General features: G+C 41.3%; 1 protein-coding gene across 2 annotated transcripts in view; it reads right to left on the reverse strand.

The window, feature by feature from the left end:
* MNAT1 (MNAT1 component of CDK activating kinase) overlaps positions 1-18,614 on the reverse strand; it is a 124,264-nt gene that overhangs the window by 53,326 nt on the left and 52,324 nt on the right. For both annotated transcript variants that reach the window (XM_083837632.1, XM_083837633.1), the window contains exon 6: positions 14,217-14,342. In XM_083837632.1, the coding sequence (XP_083693758.1) occupies positions 14,217-14,342 (126 nt within the window). The remainder of the gene's footprint in view (positions 1-14,216; positions 14,343-18,614) is intronic.

Here is an 18,614-nt window from a genome sequence, read left to right on the forward strand (position 1 = left end):
CAAGATTAATTGAATTAAAAATATAAAAGTATATAAAGTATAAGAGTGACAGATTCTATAAATTCAATCAATCTGCTGGAACGGTCAGAGTAGTAACCATAGCATTCACATTATCCACGTTCCTTATGGTTTCCTAATTAGTTCTTCAACAAAACTTGTCCTAATAGGGAAGGTGGGGAAACCAAAACAAAAAACACCCAAATAAAGTTGTATTCATACTCTAGGCCAAAAATTCACGTTCAAACCGGCTTTACCTGACAGTCGGTTGGTATCAACTGGAAATGAACTGTGATCGAAACAAACGCCCCCGATCTAAATCTCTCAGTTCCCCTGAAAAGCTCCCCTCCTCTGCCAAGTGACAATGCACACAGACATACCTCAGACTGGAAGAACAGAGAACTGCTGCATCCCTCCCCCCGTCTCACACACACATTAACCCATGGGCTATGTCAGGTATAAGATCTCTCTCCCATTCCTCTAGTCTCAGCTGGCCATTCCTTAGCTTTCTTGCTCCTCCTTTTCTGCCAGCAAAATCAATGACAATGCACAGTAGTGAAGACTTCCCAATACAAGTAAAAAACACACTGTTACCCCACCTTTCCCAGGTCCATATTGCACTTTCACAGCTCCAGAACTGCAGACAGAGGTTTCTCTAACAGAAAACACAGCAACAATTTTTACCATCTAAATTCACTTCCTATCTGTAGGTCCTCATCTGCTACCTCAAGCACAGTCCACTCGTTGACTTCCAAACCTGATACCACCACTAAGATGGATCAGAGAGAGCCTGAAAATAAAAGACGACAAACCAGTGTGATCATGCGGTGTTGTACTTAACAATCACGTATCCTGAGTTCTAACAAGACTTCTTCCTAATGAAGGACTTTCACATTTTGAAAAGCTGCAGTTGCCGTGTACTCTTCATAAATAAAAACAAAAATGCAGCTATGTTTATACCTTGTTCTTCACGACCAACAGAACAGCACAGATACCACCACTATTTTATTTCTGGCCATTTAAAAAAAAAAAATCCCAAGGTTTTCAATCAGGTGATTAGCAGACTTATTAATGCCAAGGTTGTACCTGGCAAACCAGCTACAAAGAAAGTTACTTACAGGGAGCTTAAAAGCAACCAAGAGCTAAACGGATACAACACTCCTCAGGAATACTTTTGTTGCTCTAAGAATGAAGTATTTGTTTAATTTTGTATGTCAAATTCACTTAACTAACCAGATACAAGTCAGGTTAAAAATTAGCATTAAACAAATGCTGTACACAACGCTATCTGTAAAACTAAACTAACACAACACTGTGCTTTAGTATATATTGCACCTTCAAGGTGTTTTTTATCCCTTATTCCAAACAGATTTTAGAATTGCTTGATTTGAGAGAAATTCTTGGCCTAATCCTGTCTAGGCTTCAGATCCTACAGAAGTTAAAATGGGTATTCGAGCTCAAGACATCATCCCACAAAGAGATACTTAGGGTGGATAAATGAAAACTGAATGGTTGAAGATGAAGGAGGCAGTTTCCACTGTAATCCCCTGTACATCCTCCAACCAGCTCTCAAGTCAAGCCATCTTCCTCTCCCCACACAATGAATAAAACCCTAATAATGCTCCAGTGGGAACAAATGCAAAAGGGAATCCTTGGTATGCAGGCACAGTCAAGACAGTGCCAACAGACATTAAGCACCAGGATATAGATGTTGAAGATCTATGCCAAGTTCTCTTCTGTCAAGCAGACAACAAAGTAGCCCCCCAACTCTATCTACGTTACAGCGTCCATGTGGCTGGTGGGAAATCCTTACAATAAAGCTCCTCAGCTTATCCCTTTTCGGGATTGTAGTCATAAAATGGCTCAAATCTTGCTCCAAATAAAAGCAGACTGCCAGCACCCTTACTGCTGGTGCCACTGCCAGCATCCTTACCACCAACCTCTTCCAGAAACTGCTTACTTGGTGGAAAGGCAGAAGCTTCTTTGAATATTTACAAATTGATTATTTGTCAAACTACACTCATCTAAACTCAAAGGGCCTACTGCAGGGCAGCACTACAAGCTGGGCATCTTTACATATATCCTTGGGACACATGTGGCTTTTCTTTTTATGCTAGCCATGTACTCATGCCCACAGGTACACAAACACAGGCAGCCCCGAGCCCTGGCACCAACGACCGCCTAACGATGGCAAGGATCAGATGCCTACATCGATCCCGGTTAGATCTGTCAGCAACTCTACGCAGCACAGAGCATAAGGTCTTGTTTACTTGAGTACTGCTTATGACAGTCTCGCAGAGGATCACATTTCTGTGGTTCTCTTTCTGTGCTTTGGAGAAGAGAGCACCACTGCATTTATTTATGCCTCTCTTTCAAGAGATGAAACAGGAGAACAGACCTCAGACCTAACAACACGTGGTTCTTTGTTCCTGTCGGCAGCCCGCCATTCTAAATTCTTTCTCCCTCCAACCTACTCACCTGTTCTTCCTTTTTCCACCGTTCTCCAACAATTCCCCAAGCACCACCTTTAAATGTACTGTCTGCCTTGTCCAGGATCTACTTCACTGTCCCACAATAACACGAGAATCGTTCTACTTACACAAACCCATCATTTCATTTCCTAGTAATCCTTGCAAATGTTGCAAGTTCCAGTGTCCTGGCCTCCGTCCAGCTAATTTAGATGGATGGTTCCACATGTGCTCTCTGTCCCTCCGCTTCCTGCCCGTACTACTGCGCGCATTTGTCTGAGTGAGCCACAGCAGGTTTCTTTGTTTCCACAACATTTCCAATTATTTTATATTTTAAAGGAGAGCCTGAATAAAAGGACAACATTCACACCATGACAGTATCCTCTTGGCACAAGGCAGGGGATGTTACTGCTCTGCTACACATTCTGCTGGAGTTATAACGCGTGCCACAAGGCACGCCTGGCCCTCCTGTTTCCCCAAAATACCGAGTTACCTGTGAGGCAACTGGAACAATAAACTCCAATAGTCAATTCTCCACTCTGATATATTCCATATCTACATTTTTCTTCTTTAAAAAAAGAAAAGAAGAATAAAGACAAGCCGAACTTTCAAAGATCAATGCACTTCTTCATGAGGATGACTTCTTTCATTAGTATCCGGTGCTGACAATATTCCTTTCCAGCAACACCCCGACTGACACACTGAATCCAGACTAGGTATGTATGGGGAAATTCACCTTTTCATGTCCAACACTGATTGCCTAAAACAATATTCCCTTCTCCCACCCTCTGCACCTGAACAAACATTCTTCGGGAAAATTCTTATTGAAGTCTTCTTGGTAGAGAACATTGTCTCTTTGATCCAAAATATCTTTCACTGCAAGTGCCCTAGTACAGCGAGTGCACCTTGGATGACTACCGACTATTGAAAACTAACACCCTCAACACACCTTTGAAACACATCTTTATTTTTAAATGTATTTTTAATTTGTGTAAATGTGCTATTTTAAAGCTCAAAAGTTGACTCCTTTGAGACCTTGTAGCAAGCACTTATTTGTCCGCTGTGCTCATTTAGGTACAAGTACAGATGTGGAGAGAAGGTGATTAATACACACGCATACCTAGCATGACCGACCTTAATCAACACGCTGAACATTTCTGCTTCTTGTAGAGAATTAATATATTAATAACAATGGGGTATCTCATAACAGGGATTTAATCAAAACAGAAGATGCTGTGGGGAATAGAGGTCCTGCACACACGCCCCTGCCTACAGCCAGAACCCTTGTTACGAAGTACACGGGGCGCCACGTTTAAAACCATCTACGCGTGCCCACAATCCTGCTGCTCTTGGAGTCCAGACTTCTCACACGAAAACTCATCCAGCCAGAGGACTGTGAAAACGCTTGTCCTGGTTTCAGCTGAGAGTTAATTTCCTTCATAGTAGCTGGTATGGGGCTATGGTTTGGATTCAGGATGAACATAATATTGATACCACACTGTTTTAGCTGTTGCAGAGCAGTGCTTACACAACGCTGAGGACTTTTCAGCTTGTCATACTGCCCTGCCAGCGAGGGGTGCACGAGGAGCTGGGAGGGGACACAGCCAGGACAGCTGACAAAGACTGGCCAAAGGGATGTCCCACATCATATGGCATCGTGCTCAGCAATAAAACTTTGGAGGATTGGCCGGGGGGGGCTTCTGTTTCTCGGGGACAGGCTGGGCATCGGTCACCTGTTGGTGAGCAATTGCATTGTGCATCACTTGTTTAGATTTGTTTTGCTTTCTTAGCCCTTCTTTCTTATTAAACTGTCCTCATCTCAACACATGAGTTCCCGCACTTTTTGTTTTTCAGTTCTCTACTGAAGAGGACTCTCCATTTCTCAGAATTACTGCACCAGGACTCAATTGTGAACTCCCCACCACATCTCCTCTGGTGACCTTCTCCCACTACGATCACTACTCTTGGCCCTCCTCGCATGACATTTTAACTCTGGCAAGAATTTCAAAGCCAGATGTTGGCTCTACTTACCCAACACTTGTCTGAAAAAGGCCCTGAGAAGAGGCAAAGAAGAAAATATAGGCTTACAGGAGATCTTCTAACCATGCTGCAAGGTGAACAGGCTTTACGACATCAGCAAACAGCTCTGCTTCACTAAGAAATGGAGTAGCCAAGAATAAAAGTGAGCTGTGAGATAAATCTGCACACATGTGCCTAACAGGCAAGTGTCTCAAAACCAGACACAATCCAATTGACAGCTGAGTCGGAGGAATCTGCGAGCCCATTAGCCCAGCTCTGCCATCCCAGACCACCAGCCCTCCATCAGGTAAACAACAGAGAGGATCAAGGAGTGACACAAAACTGCTTTGATCAGCAGCAATAGAAGAAAAGATTAAAAGCAAACCTGTAGTGTTTTCACAAATGCAGACAAGTGCTAAGAAAAGGGGATCATGGCAGGAAGATCACACGTTCTGTGCACAAACACAAATTCACTCCTCTAGCTTGCCTAAATGGCTCTAAATCCTTCTTTGCTCTTACTGCAGTTCTTTAAATACTCTTATTTCTCTCTTTAAATGATTTTTCCTGTCTAAGGAAAAAAGACTCCTTTTATCAGTTGATGAATAAATTTCACATCTAGTCTGTAGACTGGAGACAGACTATCAAAGATTTGCAGAAGAAATCAATTCTTTTATTGTTAAGCAACAATTAGGATGTCTGGACTGTTTCTCTAGATCTAAATTCTAACATATTTAGTTCTGTGAAGTCCTCTTACCTAGTCATCTCCAAGTACATGACAAGTTTCTGCAAGGAGGCTGAGAACAACCTGCTTTCTGCATCTATGGACTGCCATCACGTCAAGGTAACACATGGTTACAAAGCTCCCCCTAAAATGTAAAAGCGAAGGCAGTGAAGCACTGTCAGAGACTGCTGGGGACCCTCCATCTTAGGAGGTCTCTAGGAACGGGTCAGCCAAGTCCCTGGCAGGACGAGCTGAAGCCTCAGCGATGCCGCCTCAGAGCAAGGAGAAGGCCTCATGACCTCGAGCCCCCCACCCAGCACTATGATTATCCAATTCCCCAAATAACCACTTCAATTTTGGCATCAAAGTTGCTTATTTTATTCATTTTTTTCTTCCCTGGCCTAAAAGTCCACTCTTTCTTTGGCCTTTCTTGATTTTTAGTATCATCTCTACCAAGATACAACAAGACAGGTTACGCTCACGCTTTGAAACAAGCAACATATTTACTTCTGTTCCTGCCTATCCCTACCTTCTTGGATGTTGACTTTTAAACAGTGCACCAAGCACCACTATTTAACAATTTCTTTGCTTTAAAAAACGTGGTTCGGTAACTTTGCACCATTCTCTCAGCACAAACTTTAATATTGAACATTCATGATGTATGCAACTCTTGGCCAAAGCAGAGCATCAAAAGGGCATATACGTACTAAATTGTATCTTGTTAGAAAGAACAGCAGCACCAAAAAAGTTATATTGGAACAATCTATAAATGTGTTTACATTATATGAATGATTTGCTGTTCCTTCACAAGGCATGTAGGAAGTCAGCACTTCTCAAACGTGTAAAGTATTTCCATGTGCTTAAAGCATGATCTTTCCAAAACAAACAATGATTGAGAAATTTTTTATTATTCTTTATTTCCCTGCCAGCTGTTTTTTTGGACTCTCCTCTCAGCCACCTTCTTTCTTTCAGTCAGATCTCTCCTTATTGCTCACAGTAACACCTACTCAAGCAATAGCATTTTCAGAGCTATGTAAGACTGAGAAATGGGAAGATCTCCGCCTGATTTAAATGACACTTGCCTTAGGTCAGTTTACAACGTGTCTTTGTGCTATTGTAGCAAGTGGCAGGTCTGGCTGCTGGTGGGGGTGGAATTTGGGCACCTACAGGAGGACCTGTGAGCCAGTTCTCGCCGCCCTTTCCCGGTGCCTGCTCCAGGACGGGCAGGGGAGCGGAGCTGGCAGCCTCCTCCCTGCGAGCCTCTTCCTAAATAACCTTCCTCATGCGACCAAGACGCTGTGCTGCCTGACACACAGACGCATTTCTGCAACCTGATGGCAAAGAGGCAAGCAAGCCCTTGAGCAATTACATAAATCAAACGGGAGGAGAAAAAAAGTAAAAGACCAGTTCCATTCCAAAAAGAGGCAGATAAAGGGAAGATGTGCTCTGCTGCTGGCTACAGCCACCAACTTTACTAACGTACACATTCGTCTCGTTGCTCACTCCTGTGCAATTAACAGCTTTGGCACTATTTCATTTACTGAATTCCAGTCATTACAGCTGTGCAAACTTATGGGCCCAATTCCTATTTATACTATATGTATATATAAACATGTGCTGCCTTAGCCATGTAAAGGAGCCTTAAAGCAAATGTACAAATATTTATTCTAACGGAGCAGTATAAAAGAGTCCTGCCATAAAACAGAATCGGGACAAGTGGTTCTGATTATGTCTGTGCACCAAACTGTTTAATTTTGACTGTGGCATCTCTCCTAAGGCATTCCAAACAGTAATCCTGCAAAGAGATACAGGGAGATGCAGAACCACATTTCCAAAATCCAGTCTCCTTTTGCAAGGCCAGCACTGTATAAATGAGGGGAAATGACAAATAATATCATTTGCCTTGCTTTTTTTTTCCCCAAAAAAATCTTACCTATATTAGGAAAAACGTTGAATATAACTTGCTTAGTGTTTACACACTTTGATATAATAGTAATTACACAGTAAGCCCAGAACCCAATTAAATGTTTTAGACTTGAGTCTGCAGGTTGGAGTGCACAGGAAGCGTTCTGATGATAGATCACTTTTAAATACAGTGTATCTGGCATACACTTCAAAAACAAAGTTCAAATATTTAAGCACGGTTCTGCATGTATGTGCTCGAATCTTAACACAACATCTTTAAATAGCAGGCCAGAGATTTAGTGAAACTAATATATTTACTATTGCTAATCATTCTCCATCATGCCACTCAGACGTCGCAGACATATTGTGAACATAATCCTGTGAGATTTAAGTGAGCAGCATGTGGTCACAGGACTCTACATCACTTCTAAATCCAGGTTGTTACCTCTAAACTGAATTCTGCCATTCAGCATTTTTGGTGTCCTTTCACTCGTGTCTGTATCTGTATTGTCAGAGGTGGTTCACATCCAGCAGCCACAATTTCTTCTCCCTTTTTGCTTTTCAGAAATAGATATCCTTCTCACCAGATCAATGCAATTTTCATTGCTGAAAACAACCTATTGTTAGTGACGACAAAAAATCAAAGCTAAAACAACATGCAATATTCTCACTGGGAGACAAGAAAGTGCTCAGAACTGCAGAATCCCACAAGCAGAGCTGGTGTTACAGAGCTGTACACATGCACCTGCCCTCCAAATGTGCAACCCCCCTAAAATCTCCACTCCGAGGAAGCAGCTTCCATGGTTTGGCCAGCAGTGCTGCTTCTCTCAGCATAGCTGAGCACCACAAATCCCCTCACCAGCACATCTGCATTTCCTCTGCAGTGGGATGCTGCTTCGTGGGACTGCTGCCCAGCCCGGTGCGTCCGAGCACTCAGCTGGGATACAGCTATCACGCACGCAGGCACCGCGACTGCAAGGGGAATGCAGCAGCCTCGTAGTATAGATTCAGCCACTGACTCCTGCTGGAGGTCTAGATAATGCTCAGTGTCGCTGAAAATTTTACCTTTACATGCACGCTCTCTAAAGCGAGCATGCCTCTTCTGAGCGAATCCATACATCTAAACACTTCACCTCTTCTTGAAAATCCACGTTGTGATTCTAAACTATATAATCTTGTGAAAAGGGAATTACTCCACCCAGCTGCAAAAAAGACAAGCATAGTAGGAGCCTGATGAAGATTAAAAACAAAATAGCAATTAAAGTCAGGCTGGCATAGATTGCAAAGAAATCAATTCCATCTGAAGTGTTTCAGCCTAAAGATATACCAGCTGAGCTAACAGCGAGGGAAGGAAATGGGCTGGATTTTATTTTATCTTTTAAACTTTAGGCAAATTCTAAAAGCGCTTTAGTAAAACCAGCAAAACAACAAACAGAAACCCAAAACAAAACAGAGCAGTAAAAACTGGGAAGGCAAGGCTGAGGGGCTGAAACAGCTCCGCTCCCTGTCACACAGATGGGACGGCAAAGCGCTCGCTGGAGCTGCAGAACAGTTGCAGCCTCAACAGCAGTGCTGTGCTCGCTTCACTTACCTCCAAGTACCTGGCATATGTCTAGGCAACTTTGAAGGAGCACAACTGATTAAAAAAGTATTTTGAAAGACTTTTTTTTTTTGCGTTTGGAACAGGATTTTGGATAATTGCTCCACAAGCTATAAAAGAAACAGACTGAAAACCAGGAGCCGCCGCCGAAGAGCTGTTTGCACAGGAAGCAATATTGTAGGAAAAGGCAATAACGAAGAACAGTTAATTTGACCTGAGCTGATGAGGTCAATGTTTTAAAAGAAAGAGCTTCACATAATGTAAAATAAGAACGCTCTTTCCCATTAGAATAATAGTGCAAGTGTAACGCTGCAAAAAATCTATTCCCTAACACGTGTTCTGCTCAGCTGAGTAGTAACGTGCATTCCTGAGGTGTCCTAGACATCCTGTGTCTGACACAGATTCATTCCGGTGAAATACTGATTTGACTGCTCCCTCCTGCAAGCTTCGGCTGCTTCAGACTGCAAGTTGCTCTCCCCGGCTTCCAGTTACCACCAGCCTCAGCCTACAAGAACTGGAATAAAACCCTGACAACATTCAGACGCACACAAAGTTAAATGCAACGACGCTGCTGTGATTTAGACAGAAGCTGAAGCAGATATTTCACTCCTAATTTGCTGCCATTCAGGGGTGCTGTTGACAGGGGACGGAGCCCGGCTCGGCGGAAGAGACACCAGGTTAGGAATTCAGTAGGGCTGGATCCTATTCCTCCTTCCGCCGCTGGTCTGCTGTCTAATCCTGGGCGAGCACATCGCCTCCAGGCATCTGGTTCCCCTCCCTCCCCGCCACATCTATTTAAGCTGCAAATTCACGGGGGTAATGACCATCTTGGTAATGACGAAGCATGTCCTACATGCACTAATACTTCTATTAATAAATACTCCCACTGCTATTAAGTAATAAAACAAAACCAATGGCAAAGATTGAACAGTCAATGATGCATTATATTCATTTTGAGGTATTTGGGTACAAAATGCAAAAGGAAATCTCTCCCAAGTGGTAGTGGACCAGAGGACACCTATGTTCTTTTCCTGCGCATTTGGGCAATCCAATTAGAGGTAATTGAGTTTTGAACTGCATGAAATTACTTCAAGAATACCATCACCAGAGGCTAAGCCCCCTGGGAGACAAGGGGAAGGGAGCAGAAGTACAAAATAAAACTGGAAGCAACAGGGCATACAGCCTGAAAGAGACTGAAGATAGCATGCATTCTAGCCAGTCTAAGGGATTCAGACTTTCACAAATGTGTAAATAACTGAGTCAAAAGTGTGCATGTTCCCAGTTTCCAATGAATTAAAGAGGAGCTGAATACTTCCACGCTTCCACACATTTTTAACTACAAGGGTAATGTAAAGCACAGAACAACAAGCACCAAAAGGTTCCTACGGTCCTGCGAACACCAGGGGCACAAAAAGAAGACCAGAATTACTGTAACATAATGGATTCCTGCTTGCATTTGCAAGCTGCCATTAATGTGCAACGCATAAGAGCACCTCTTAGCTTCAAAATTAGCTTCCAGTTAAAGCCATCTCCCAACCAGAAATGGTCACTATGCTCACCAAGAAATGGAGGAATGGTTCTATTCCCAGACATTACATTTGTTTTGCCCACCCCAATAAGCCATAGAAATGCTAAAAATGGCATTCATTTCTTATAACCTCTGCTCTTTTTGACTAGTACTAAAATGTAAAGTATGTGCATTGACAGGAAGCATTCTCAGTGCTATTGCAATAAGTATAATTAAGGTTATTATAATTTCTTTTGTAGCTTTACCCTGATTTGAGATTAGATATAATAAGACTAATATTTTAAATATTCATATATGCTAAAAGCCTGTTCCTTAATATGATGAGCGGAAAACTCTGAAGTGCTTTCTCCCCCACTCAGAGAGGCTAAATCAAACTGACTAATTAGGTGTGTACGCTTCATACGTGGAAGACATAATTTACTGAAATAAATTTCAGAAGTTAATGAGATCCAGTAGAAGGCAACTAAAAAGCAGCTCCTGTTTGAAGGGAGCAAAACAACAGTTTAACAAAAGGAAAAGCGAAGATGGAAACCCTGCCTCCCTGATCTAATTGTCTCTCTCATGCTATAGGGGATGCTCTTGCTTAGCTTACCGGTTGCAGACATTCCCTCCTCCCCCTGTAAGCACAGGAACTCCACAGCACTCACACGACACCTTAGATGAGCCAACTTCCTTGAGCTTTGCCGGGGAGACTAGAATGGGCATGCCTCTTAATTCAGAAACAGAGAAACTTGTCCAATTATCAGTCAGGCAGAAGAACATCTCTGACCAAGACCATCGCAGGAAAACCACTCGTGTTCAAGCTGAAAAAAGCAAGGACTGCCACAACTGGCATGTAAAGCCTTTGTGTAAACACCAGCTCCGGATTTGCCAGCATCTCGGCTAGCTTTATCTGGATTCCCTTCTTCTGAACACAATTAAGGAAAACATCCACCAGAAAAGGTCAGCGGCCAAACTACTAGGAAAAAATAAACACACTGGGGAAGAACGTACGGGGTCACTTATTATCTGCGTGATGCCAAAACTCTTTACTGGTGAGCCCAGAAGGAAATTCTCACAGAAACAATAGTTCGTTTGCACAACTGTAGAGCCAAACAGAGCATTAATTAGAACTTAAAAATATCTGCATCTCAATATTACCCTACAGCTGCCCCACCAATCAGCGGTGCAAACCCCACGGCTTAGACGAACAAAGCTAGAGCACCATGAGGTGCTGCCCATGACAAGCAGCACAACAAAAGCTCTACCAGCTCCACCTACTTCATGTGTACAATTAAACAAAGTAGATGGCCTGTGCATCCCAGGATTTTAGAAAAACTCAATTGGAACATATTAAGTATTTCATAAGGTGAGCCTCAAGGTAGAGGAATTCACCCAATGCTGTCACTGGGTCAACAACTGCACTAAATCTTACACGATGAGCACTGTTGCTTTCTACAAAACCCCATTCTGAGCTGAACAACTTGCATTCAACTACAGTAACTTTTCAAAAGCCATCCCAGTCCCGATCTGAAACCACCAGGAATTAGAGATTTCATCACATTCCGCTCTAAATTCTAACAGCAGGGCCAGCTAACCACTGGAACATTGTGAACTTCAAGGTCTTGTTTCTTCCCTCAGTTCCTATTTGTTTAACTAAGGTTACTAGTTCTTGCTAAATTTGCTGTTGTGCTGTTCAGACCTGGCATTTTCTGCACTGAGGAGGTACTTAATGTACATTGAGTCATATCTTAACCTTCTCATGAACTAGAGGCAGAACTCACTACAAAGCATATCCTACCACCTTTGGATGAACCTTCGTTGCTTTTAGTTGTTGTCTTTACGTTTTTCCCTTTCAAAATGCAGTCAGCAGAGCACTTCAGTGCACGAGTCTTTCCAACACCGCCTTCAGCAGTCCCTTCCTATTTGCTGCACTACTATTTATATATCCAAGGCTTACACACATGCTGTGGTTGAGGGTCAAATTCATTTACATGCTTAGCTAAACTTCCAAATACTCCTCACAGAGCCCATTATTTATTATTCTGTTTATAATTTTGCATTTAGCCATATTAAAACATCTCATTCAAAGGAGGCCAGCTTTTCAGAAATGCCCTGTAAAGCGCCAACTTCCATGTCATCCATAGAAATTCATCATCTGCTTCCAGACGCTGAACCGTGTCCTTCCATGTCCCTTCTGTACTTACCCACAGAAGTATTCCCATGCTGTGGTAACCAACCACTACTTTAGGAATTACGAGGTAGCCAGTTAATTCATTTAGTGTGCAGAATATCAATATTGTTAAAATTTTATAGAAATGACATTATATAATAATAAAAACCAATGTCAGGTAATAATTAAATCAAGCACCCTATAAAGAAAATACGGAGAGAGTCATCATTCTCAACCAAACCTGTAATTTTAGCAGTGCAAAATCAACTTTGCTAATCTGTTTTCCTTAAGACACTAGTCACAATCTTCAAATAGTCCTAACCTTAAACATTCAACTTTTTTTTTTTTTTTTTTGTCTTTTTAATCTAAGACTATGGTCAGTAGAGGAGGGTTGTTTGTTCATCTGGGACTGAACAAATAAAATTAGTCTTCTACTCACACCTTCTGAACACCAATAAAACAATGATCAGTTACCTGGAGCATGTCCTCTTATTCCAAATGTTAAGATTTAAATGTCACGATGCTAGAAATCTCCTCGTCCCAGTCTTTTATGTTTTTTGAATGAAGTTTACTTCAGGCTGCAGATTTGAAATGTTTGCTACTACACAATACTATTTAAAATCCATTTACAAATGCAATGGAAAGTATTTCCACTGTCCTCATCATGCAGCATAAGCTACATGGAAGCTTAACTTAGCCCTCCAAACTAAGCTGGAAAGACCAACAGCTTTAAAAAAAAATCTAAGAATATATTCTAACAGCTAGAAAAAGTAGAGGCATCCAGTTAGAATATTTTTTAAGCAGAACACCTAACACTTTCTGTCTAGTAAATGTCACAGCAAAAAAAGAAAGAAGAAAGAAAAAGTTAGAAGATACGGTTTGTACTACAGAAATATAAGAGAACAATCTGCACAAGTTTGCAAGAGCTGACACTACTTTTGGAAAAGCAAGCTGCAAATGCAATTATATTGTAAACTCTTCGGGGGAAAGAGACACAATGAACACAGCACAGATATCCCTGACAAATCAAATTGATTAATTGATGGGAGACCGGTTTGATACAAAAGTTTTTGCTTCGTTTACTTTCTGGTTTGTTAGGGGAGGTAGGGAATGTTGGTCGTTTTCAAGACATCATTTAGCATTATCAAGTCTAACGTATAAAGTCTAAGAAAAGTGCAGGGATTTTTAAAAAAGCAGGGGACAAGTAAGGTGCAAAAAAAGATTAGTAAATTCCCACTCCCAGCCCCAGCCCCCCAGATAAAACTTGAATTTTATTATTATTTTTAAACATTTCCACACACCAGCTGATGTGTACTTGTGCCACGTTGGGATAAAAAACAGGAATGCTGACAGATCTTCAGCTGTCACTACAGAAGTAACACATTTGAAAAAATACTTGTTGCTTCCTAGATTCCAAGAGCAATGAAAACAGCATCCTTAACCATTTCCACACTGTTTGTCTCACACTCGGACTATTTCAGTGCTCCAAGTAAACATTAAAAAAGTGCAGTCTTGTCTTGAGCTACCAAAATTTCAACTTCCAAAACTGTTACACAAATGAGAGAAAAAAGCATTCAAAGTACAGCACCACTTTGCAGGGAAAAAGGTATAGCTTGTTTTTGGGCAACTACGCAATGAAAAGGTTTCATACATTCTAAGTAGCAGAATGATGAAATACTTAAGACTGTTCTCTTCCAATTATATAATTAGAAATTAATCTGTTTCATATAATATGCAACTCAGATTTAAATAACCTCTAAGTTTCATGTTAGGAAATCTTGGCTCTTTTGAAAGGCGTTCAAAAAAAAGAAAGAAGCAAGTCTTACCATTTTGATGCCAGTGGAAAACGTGACTGGTTTGACAGGTTTGGGTTTTTCCAGTTGCATTTCTAGCTGAGTAGATCTGTCCTTATGCTGAGCTAAAAGCAGCGAAGCAGGAAGGCTGGAGCTCTCCTGTAAGTATACAAATAACAAAGCTGAGTGCTAAAACAAACTAAATACAAATTAATGCTGCATCTACTTGAAAACCGTAAGTTGTGTCTGAAAGGCCATCACCAGCAGTGAAGTGTAATACTGAGTATCCTCTGTATGAAAAACAGTTTACAGAAAACGATCATTTTCAGTAATAAGAAAAAGCTGCAGTAACCCCATAAATCAGAGTAACCTGCAAACAACCATTTTTATAGAATCCACATTAAAGACAATATAACAGGCTCCTTATTCCAACTATAGCCAACGCAACTATATTTATTAAAATTATAAAAAAAATTAAAACTTAATCAGAGAAGGAATAATACAAAGTAGTATAACTTGGATCAGATGTTTATCTAAGACACATTCTTTCTACCAATGAACTCAGACCAGTTTGAAATTGTTTCCCATTAGATTTCACCTGAGGCCGTTTGGAAATGATCCTTGCTCTGCTTTGCACAATGGCACTATTGTAAGTGCAACCAACAGCATATTTATTTTCTCCTTCACCAACTTATTTTTAGGGAAGCCAGCCAATTTTTTTAAAAATATATAAAAGTAATAAAATGAATAGTTAAGCAAATTAACTGCTAAAACTCTCGTGTTTAGGCTACAACAGAATGATTATTAACATACATCTACGTGCTACATTCTTGGGAGAGTCAGAAAATTATTGGCCAAGTAGGTTGCTAATAAACTAACGCGACTATCCACATGCATACTGAATTCCTCTAGACTTCCTAGCTAGAACAAAAGTAAAGTTGAGAGCAAAGAAGTTTAGAATGGATTATGCCCAGAGATCTGTAGTGCAGAGTTTTTCATAAGGCACTCAAACCAAGCAAATATTGAACTATGAATCATATTTGCTACTCACCAAAACCAACCACACTGTAATATACTGTACTGGGATTTATTTATTAACTTAAAACAGTTCGGAGGAAGGAGTTAGGAGTTTTAATGCCATGAGATGCCTTGCTGTTCTCATAGTATCCTGGAAAAATCTCCCAAAGTCATCACAAACCTTGGTTATGCTTTACACCTACTTTGCCCAACGCTCTCACTCCTCTTTCCACCTTACTGTTTGTTACACTCATTTTGTCTTACGACTAGATTGTAAGCACTGAAAGCAGGAAAATCTCACATGAGACCTGCTCCAGAATGACCAATAATGTAAGTCACAGGATCCTACTGAAATTTCTGCAGTTCCCCAGGTGGAAAAGGTTTAAAAATCTAAATTGTAATGGTAAGACACATCTGATTCCTGTACAACCGAGAGAAAGTTTGGACCACAAACACATTAGTTGACAGTTTTGTGTCTTCACAACGCTGTACACATCCATAACCACCAGGCAGACCCTATGTGCTGCTTGCTGGCAGCAGAGTTTAAGGATGCTGGTTTCTTTTAAATTTCAGATTTAATATTCTGAAGAGTGGGAATTATTCTCTGGTTTATTTGACCCTCTCATATTCCTTAAACATTCACTGCATTTCTAGCACAATAACTAAAGGAAGCCGGTTTTTGTACTAACTTCTCAACAGTTTCGCATTAGCACAATGGTAGGCAACCAGATTACACAACTGTGGGAAATCAACACCGTGCCAGCAAGCCACCACATTCACGATTGTTTGTCCTTTCTAATATGCACATAGTCCTTCTGTTAACTATTAACGCAGAAAATAGACAGAAATCAAAGATCCAATCCTGTAAGCATTTATCCATACCAGCGATTTTCTGTATGGGAAAACAAACCGTGTAACAGCATGAACAAAGCCACTTACACACAAACATTTCTGCAAGATTTCTCTCGAGAACCCTGAGGTTCTGGCAAAAATGGGGACACTTGACATCTGTAAGGCACCCTGCCCTTTGTTTGTTTCCAAGCTAAGCCACGGCCCAGGGAAAACCTGCCTCTTTGTCAAGCGTTGCAGTGCCATTCTGCTCCTGCCTGGGAAGCAGAGGTTCTCAAAGAGGTAAGTCCAAGTCCCACAACACAGAAGACATCTAAGAGCAGTTCTATAACCCTTTGTATACAGATGAGTTTATACAGTAAATAAAGGAAGTGCTTTAGTATTTTACTAAGCCCTTATTACCCACGTTTAGAGAGTTACAAAATAAAATAAACCACACATCCCTTGCAATAAAACGTAAAATACATTTGAGACTGCAAGTCTAAATTACAACAAGGTGCCGTGCTTTTCAAGTGGGAGGTTATATTGTAAAAGGGGTCACTTATAATGAGGGCAACATAAAATCTGCTTAACCAAGCAGTGGGGGGCAAAACGGACAAGAGGTAACGGAGTAGGACTGGGAGCCAGGGCACCTGATTGCTCTTCCAGTAGCCTGGAGGGCCTGGGGTGCCTGAAAGCCTTGCTCACCTTTCCAGCACGTCACACTGGCCTCCTCCTTCCTTCCCAGCCAAGCTCTTGGAGCCTGGGCCTCGAGGCCAGTCCTTTCTGCAAGACTACTGAGCTCCCTCCCCAGGCTGACCATTATGCAGAGCCTGCTGCACGACATCTTAAACACCAAACATTTCTGCGCCTTTTCCCCTCCCTTTGGAGGGGAAGTTTGCCCAACTTATAGGCACCTTGAAAACAGGACAGGGCACTTGCGCACAGTTTTGTAAACAACTGAGGCCTTTATTCACAATGATAACACAATAAATATGTATTAAAAACCATGGATCGTCTCAGTCAGGGCTTAAGCACCAAAAGCAAAATTCTCCTCTTCAAAGTGCATGGGGGTGCTCAGTCCTCACACTCTTCTCACACTCTTCTCTTACAAGCCCACAAGCTGTCTGCTAGTGACAGTTTAGTACCTGAGGACTAACTTGACATCTCTACACACTACAGAAGAAATTTGCCCTAGATTTTCTCTTAATGCCCAGTATGGGAGGGGAAAAAAAAAAAAAAAAAACACATTGAAAAAAATCACCAAGAGCCAGGTCACAGTGGCTGCAGGTTCCAAACACCAGGTGATGCATTCAAAAGACAAGATTCAAAACCTAAGGGTGAAACGTTGGCCTTCCCGCCTTCCTCTGTGCTCACAACCCTGCCAAGCCACTGCTTTTGCCCCTGGTATCATGGTACCACTGCAGCCAGAACTTAAACCTTGCGGTTTTGGTACAGTACCAGCAGGCAGAGATGTGAGATTTTTAAACTGTAATTCCTTACATGGCTCCTTATGCTTGCTTTCGCTGCGTTTCTCAAAGAGAGCACACATTTCAGCTTTACTTATGATCAGCTTCATTTTCAGATTTGTAGCACAGCATTAGAGGGATTTAAGAGACCATAGGAAATGTTTATTTGTTTAACAACTGCTGGTTTTCCAGAGACTTTGTAAGTCATTGTACAAACACTTCAGTGCTGGTTTTATAAACCTTTAGTATTACAAAACAAGTTTAGGCCCAAATCTAAGGTGACAGTGCTCCTTCATAAACAGAAACATAACTTAAAATTGCCCAGTTTCCTTCCTCAGCCTTTAAAATCACCTTTCTGTAGTTTTTAGAATATTAAGACGTTTTAATAGCAATACATATGCAATCACAGTTAAAACTACCTATTTTGGTCATGTTTTAAGGATTATTTATAATCATTCTTTCCCCAAGCCATCTGGTGAAGTAGGTTTCCAGTAAAACCAACTGCTGTGTTAAAGAACAACACTGATCTCTAGTAAATTAAGAGTGTGTTTTAGAGCAGGATTGAAGTTAGTCAGAAACCAGTTCAAAATCCCTTTTCTGAGACATTAAATATCCTAGTGCAGCTTTTATGAATTGATCCATTACTTACACTATTCCTAATTATGTGGCCTGTAAGCACCTTGAAAGTGAAAAGAGACTGCTGGATGCAAAGTTACAGACTTGCAGGATTCTCAAGGAACCCTTCTACTTATCTCTGCTTCTGTCTACAAAGTATGCAACACCAGCTCCTTTCAACAAAACCAATGAAATGCTGCCAAGTCTCCTGGCTTTGAAAATGACAGCTCTTCAGGAGAGCTCCAGAATCTCCTGAATTGCACATCAGTGCTCTCTCTTCAAGTCAGCGCCTTCTGCTTTGGTTCAAAGGGGAACTATTTTTCCTGGAAAAGTAGAAGAGCATCTACAGCTGGAATAAGAACTGAGCATACAAAGTAGGAATTAATGTTACGAGATAAACTGAAATAAGAAAAATTCTGAATTAACATCTGCCATGCAGCTTTCAACCACATACTGACAAAACTGCACACTGTGTAACTACACGCACACATACGTTGTTTTG

This window comes from Anser anser, assembly GCF_964211835.1.
Source record: "Anser anser genome assembly, chromosome: 5".
Taxonomy (NCBI): domain Eukaryota; kingdom Metazoa; phylum Chordata; class Aves; order Anseriformes; family Anatidae; genus Anser; species Anser anser.